Source organism: Myotis lucifugus, unplaced genomic scaffold (genome assembly GCF_000147115.1).
Source record: "Myotis lucifugus unplaced genomic scaffold, Myoluc2.0 scaffold_7, whole genome shotgun sequence".
NCBI lineage: Eukaryota > Metazoa > Chordata > Mammalia > Chiroptera > Vespertilionidae > Myotis > Myotis lucifugus.
In genome coordinates, this window is record NW_005871055.1 from 11,405,978 (window position 1) to 11,412,738 (window position 6,761).

General features: G+C 45.0%; 1 protein-coding gene across 1 annotated transcript in view; it reads right to left on the minus strand.

Moving 5' to 3' along the window:
* Positions 1-5,523, minus strand: part of SLC25A15 (solute carrier family 25 member 15) — a 17,978-nt gene extending 12,455 nt beyond the window's left edge. Inside the window, 2 exon segments of the mRNA XM_023749142.1 lie at positions 2,400-2,470; positions 5,469-5,523. Of these exon segments, the coding sequence (XP_023604910.1) occupies positions 2,400-2,470; positions 5,469-5,523 (126 nt within the window).
* Between the last annotated feature and the right edge of the window lie 1,238 nt (positions 5,524-6,761).

Genomic DNA, 6,761 nt, shown 5'->3' on the forward strand with positions numbered 1-6,761 from the left:
AGCCTACCCCAGCACTGACTCCTGCTTCAGCCTCATTTAGACCTCTTGCTCCCCCAAACCTTCTCACCCAGTCCAATAAACAACATGTGTGCCGGGCCCCCAGCTCCCGCCCTGAAAGAGCTCACATGGTAGAGACACTGATGTGGACTCAACAGTCCGAAGCCACTGATACAAAGGTGTGGCATGTGTTAGCAGCATCGGCAATGGGGTCAGAGGGATCTGGGCTTGAAGCCTGGCTCTGCTGTGAGATCCCGAACAAGTGAGACAAGTGATGTAACTTCCCAGCCTCAATTCCTATCAGGGTTAGTGTAAGTATCGAATATAACAATGGATGAGAAGGCTTAACATATGGTGGCTACATTACAAGTGGTTAATAAATAGCAGTTGCACCCTGGCTGGTGTGGCTCAATTGGTTGGAGCATCGTCCTGTGTGTGCACCAAAGGGTTGTGGGTTCAGCTCCCGGTCAGGATGCATGTGGGAGGCAAACAATTGATGTTTCTCTTTCCCTCTCTTTTTAAAATCAATTTTTAAAAAAATATATCTTCAGGAGAGAATTTTTTTTAAAAAGTAGTTGCTGTGTGTGAGTGAATGTGTGTGTGTGTGTGTGTGTGTGTGTGTGTGCGCGCGCGCGTGCACGCACGCTATGCAGGTAGCCATATAAAAGGAAGGGGAGGGAAGTCTGGAGTTAATCACTTTTCTTTGCCTAATGCCTGGTGCTGGTGACTACCAGAGAAATAATAAAGGAACAGGTAACAGATAAAGAAAAGAGAGTGGCTAATTAATCCCTGAAAAGTTAAGTATCTGAGCCTACAAGAAAGTCTCTATTTGGACTCTACCAATACATGATTTGTATTCAGATAGGCAATGAACTAAAACGTACCTTTGCTTAGCAAAAATCATATATTTATTTGATTTTATACAGTAAGAGTATTAAATACAGAAAATCCAAAGATCACTTCAAGAAAAATTCTGAACGTAAGGAAAAGAAAGACCTAAAATGACCCTATTATATCCCCAAATCCTGAATTGAATCTGCATTTTGGGAACTGCCACTGGCTAATGTTTCTACTTTCCCTTGGGCCTGCAAGGCCACCTTATCTCAGATGTCTCCTGCTTGTGTTATAAAGCATAACCACTGATAAGGTTATTAAAGCCTAATCAAAACCGAAGAGAAGGATTTCATAAATTATTTAAGAAACAAACTCAGAGACCAGACAACGGTACAAAGGTTTACCAGAGGGAAGGGGGAGGGGGAGGATGAAGAGGATAAAGGAGGTCAAATATATGGTGATAGAGGGAGACTATACTATAGGGTGGTGGTGGTGAGCACACAATGCAATATACAGATGATGTCTTATAGAATCGTACACCTGAAACCTATATAATGTTATTAACCAATGTCTCCCCAATACATTTTGTTTTTAGTTTAAGAAATGCAATTTCATAATTTTAACATTATGCATAGTTATTCCAACTCAGTTGTAGAAAGTAGAGATTGTGGAGGGGCTGCTAAGAATAGCTCCCAATTAATTACTGGGAAATAAACAGGAATTTCCAAAGAATGTGAAAACTGTTTGATCTCTTCTCTTAAGCAATCACAAGTATGATCTTTGTGGTCCTATCACTACTGATTGCTTCTTTTAGGAGAGTAGTAATACATTTCTGTCTTATCTAATTATCCCTAATTCTGAATTACAATTTAATAAAACATCACTATTATTAGAGTTATTCTCTCCTAGGTACTAATGGGACAAAATAAAATAAGATCCTAATTATCTCACAATAATTTAATTATTCCAAAAGAAGAGGTGAATGTCAGAATTTTTAAACTTGGTACATAATTTAGATGACTTAGATGCAGATAAACTGAATAAAGCATTTAATTCAGAGCATTAATGTTTTAACTGGAAGCTTTCCATATTCTTACAATTATCCTGAATGGTCCAGACATCATAGGTTACTAGACTAGTAATACGCACTTGTTGCATATCTGTAACAATTACATTTCTAACAGGAAAAAGGTAGGAGGCTAATGAATTTTCAAATCCTAGCTATAATTCTCTCCTTTCATCCGTGAAGGTAAGCTAATCCCGCAGGTAACTTATCACACACAAATGATACTGTCCAGGCACTCATCGTGCCCATCAAGTGGGTGACCACTATTCTGAACACCAGCACCAACCAACGGGGCCAGGTCCTCAATACCTACCAACTCAATGAATATGAATAATTTACAGGAACTAAACATTTCTCCGCGTGCTTAGCCCTCAGACCTCTGATCATCTCATTCTCCTTAAACACATGGAAATAGCCTCTGCATTCTCTCGTAGGTATCACAGTGGGCCCTGCATTTTATTCTGCAAGAGGCACTCAAACCGTCTTGTACTCTATGCTTTACCAAGGTTGCTGTTGGTGGATTTTCAGTCCTTGATGTAGTTGAGTCAGCAAACATCAAGGTGCTGAGGAAGTCTATCAGGCACAGACAGTGTCACGGTGAAGGACAGCTCACAGGGAGAGCAGAGGTGAGAAGCAGAATTACTTGGTGCACCCACAAAGAGGAGAGAACCGCAACCCCCTCTGGAGGCAGTAATAAATGTTCAGTTTAACAACACAGAGAGCTATATCACTGTCAAAGAATTCCCATTTAAAAATACTGGCATTTGAGAGGATAAACTTGGAAGACCTAAAGTGCCATATCCCTCAACTATGCTGGTTGAACAAGCACACTGCGTCAGAGCAGCGGAGCGGGGTGCACAACCTCCTAGTTCTTCACCTAGTCCAGCGCTGCCACAGGTTTCCCCTGTGAGGTTACACTGTTGAGATCCACGCTGCCTCATTTCAACAATGCAGTTACCTATCTTCTTCAACTCCTTCCGCATTCTAGCTGCCGGGGCTCTCGATCCTCTCTCTCCTAGACTCCTACAGTAGCTGCATAGTCAGTGACAGCTTCCCATCAGATAAGCTGCACTAAAAATCTGCTTGGTGGGGAGGTTTGCTTAAAAGAAAAAGGAGAGATACAGAAGAACCTGTGTGTGTTACACCATCACCGCGGCTCGTTCTTACATGCTAATCACTTCCATGGGTGGGCTGTGTCCACAAAGCACTCAGGTCCCTCTGCTCCTGCCAGCAAAAAAACCCCAACGCCCAACAGTTTCCCCCTGCAGAGAGCTGGGGCAGTGAAGGCTCCAAACTAACCCCACCTCCAGGAGTGCTATTGGCCCATTACAAACTATTAAAACAAGGAGGACAACAGAACTAGACAAGGAACCAAGCAGCCAAGCTCCTAGCCTTGTCTGTGCACCATTAAGCTGTGCAAGCTTGAACAAATCCATCTGGGCCCTTTTCTATGTTTAGGATGAGCAATAGAGCCAATGGTCTCTAAAGGCCCGACTAGCACCATCACTTGAAGAGTGAGACCCTCCAATATGGAATGGCTGCTTCCCCTTTGCATTCCACATACAGGGAGCTCTTAGGTCACTGCCAGGAACCTCTTCTGCTCAGTGCTCACAAGTCCCTCACCAGGTTGAAAACATAGACCCCTGAAGAGAAGCCTGTTGTTCTTGGAAGTTAAATGACCCAGAGCAGTGCTGTATCAGAGAAGGGTGACCCTGTGTTTCCAGGGCAGAAAGAAACACCTGCTCTCAGTTTTCAGGAAAAGTTCATGTTAGCATGTGTAGGAGCCCCTGCATGTTCAGTCACCAGCAAATGCTTTACACACCAGACTTCCAACAATACGGTTGCAATTTACCGCTTTAAAATTCACTGTAAATTATAAATGTGGCATACAAATGCCTTTCTTGGAAAAGGTAAGCTCTTTAACTCTATTACAACAGATTTGACATTTTTGATAGAGTGACTGAAGGACATTAAATTCCAAAAGCTGAGAATCTCTCATGTGGTTAAATATCCACCGATTGCAGAGACCAAATGGTTCCACTGTTTTGTGTCAGTGTCCAGATGTGGCATGGACAGGCAGGCGGGCAGGACACGAGGTCTGAGGGGCTGACCCAAAGTCACACAGCAGGCAAACGTTTCCCCAGCTCCTGGGTTGGGACACTCCCTGTGGTCTCTAACCTGGGAGCTGGTGCCCTTGCCCTGCACTTATCAGTGTCTGCAGTGGGCTGTTTCTAGCCTTCCTCATTAGCTTACCTTGGCCGACCTTTGGTTCATGGGAAAATACTTTGTTCTTCTCTGAAATGCAATTTCTTTTTTACAATGAAGCAAACGACAGGATGAGAGTAGGTGACCATGTGGATCTGTTGAGCCACAAAGCCCCACTGGATAATAGGACAGTGGGCAGCCCACCCCTCTAGCCTCTCCATTCTTCGTCATCGGAGCTGCAACCCATTATAAGAATTGGTGTAAGAGGCAAGGATAAACCAAGGTTTTCATCTGGTAAGTCTGAGCATTAGAGTGCTCCCCCAGGCCTAACATAACACAGGAATCTGGAGGACAAGTTACCAGCCATCCACTTCCCATTCCGTCCTTTGCATCAGGCTGAGCCAAGGTGACCTTTGTAAAGAATAGCCTGTGTGTTAGAAGCTGTGCTGGGGAGTACTACTTGTACCCCAGGGGGCCACAGTCTGCACTGGGGCTCAGGCCCAGGCCCAGCCCACCATTCCCCAGCAACTCCTAGGGCCTCACCTTACCTTTCAGGGCTTTAAGATACAGTGAATGTCAGTCTCATTTACCAAAGATATTTCTAAAGGGTGTCCTCCTTTCCTTCCCTGGCAGTAGTAAGGACAGTAACTGGGATTCCCCGGAGACATGGCTTGGTGTTATTTTTACACTGCAAGGGCTCTGAAGACTGCTGGGCTTGGAGTGAATCCCAAGTAACCTGCACATCCAGCCAGGGACAAAGAACAGGGACTTCAGCTTGGAGGTGCAATGTTTTCCAGCTGTAAACCGGACACCTTCCCACCCTGCACCTTGACTCATACTTTGTTAATCTTTACCCAATGATATTTTTCCCATTGGTTTTTAGAGAAAGTGGAAGGGAGGGGAGGGAGTATAGGTTGGGGAGGGAAGGAGAGGAGGGGAAGAGAGGGGGAGAGGAGAGGAAGAAGGGGATAGAGAGAGGAAAGAGAGAAACATCGATGTAGTAAGAGAGATACATCAATTGGCTGCCTCTGGCACACACCTCAACTGGGACTGGGGATCGAACTTGCAACCCAGATACGTACCCTTGACTGGGAATCGAACCAGTGACCCTTTGGTGCATGGGCTGGTGATCTAACCACTGACCTACACTACTCAGGGCCTGACTCATACAGTTTTAATATAATGGGAACTAGTCTACCTTCTGCTGTGCTCAGAACTCAATATTACACTTCCGTTAAATGGATTCATTCTGAGTTAAACCATATTGGTTTTGGGGTGACAAAGTAATATTTTCACGATGCTTTCCCTGGCTCTCACTTATAGAAAGTACCCGAGGAGGAGAGGGTGGAGTTTTCTCTGGGATTACCTGCGGCCCCTGCTGTGAGGTCGATGGCAGCTTGGATGGCAGGATTGGACTTCATGCTTGCCCACTCCTCTGCTGGGCTCCGTAGAAGGCAACTCTCTGAGGCTTACAATGGGCACCTCATATCCCTGGGAGGAGGCAAGAGTTCATCATCAGACAGGCCTTTGCAACCTCCCTTTCTCTAAACCTGCTGCCTGGTTACTGGACCTGAACTTCTGGGAGCTGGGAAATCAGCTCCAAAGGAAGTGGGCTCAAGATGTCAGTGCTGTTTAGTGACTGGCCTCCCTTTTTACCTGCCCACCACCTCCTCACAAAAAGCTCACAGATCAAAAACCGTCCTTGGGTATCAATGTTACAGCCCTGGTGAGGGGCACTTCAATCCCGCCATTCTGAAACCCTGAGAAACACATGCCAAATAACTGAGTTAGCCGCTGACATCCTAAGTCACATCAAATTAGTGTTGTAGAGACTTAAGTTGAACCATCACTCCACTAGGCTCAGTTCTAAATTCAGACAGCAGCCTGTGCTGGGTCCCTCAGAGAAGGTCACAAAACAGCTGGGCTGGGGGGAAACAACAGGTTAGGAGCTGTGCCAGTGACACATGCCAAAGTCGGAATGCCTGGCTACTCTGCCACCAGCAGGATGGCGCCTTGGACCCCTAAAGCTGGGGGCCCCCATCTATACAAGGCAAATAATAAAAGTATTATTGTTGTAATACAAAGACAATCACAAATAGCCACGTGGGACAGATAATGAACTGTGACCATGCATCAGTTCTTAGAACCAGCAAGACACAGCACTGAACATCAGTTATCATAATCGCAGTCCCCACCAGTGCCTCTCAACCATGTGTGCACACAAATCACCTGGGGACCTTGTTGAACTGCAGATTTTGATTGACAGGCCTCAGGTGAGACCAGAAATGCTGCCAGCCCTGATAATGCCTGACCACCAGCCACACTTTGAGAACACCTGCTCCATTGTGTCCCAAATATGTTTGACAAGAACCACTTCTGGGGCACCTGTTAAATATTCAAATAACAGGCCTCTCTACTGGAAATCTTGATTCTGTGTAAAAACCAGAGCTTACTCCTCTACCTTTAGACAAAATTCAACTATTGCTGAGGTATAGACTTAATATAGAGTACAAAAAGCAATGGTGGCTCATTAACATAGAATATCCAAATAACCAATTTAGCAACCAACTCTGTATGATTTTCAAACTATGTAAGTGACTTCTCTAACAACAAGGAACAGTTTTTATCCTCATTACACTGGAGACCTGTGTGATCCATC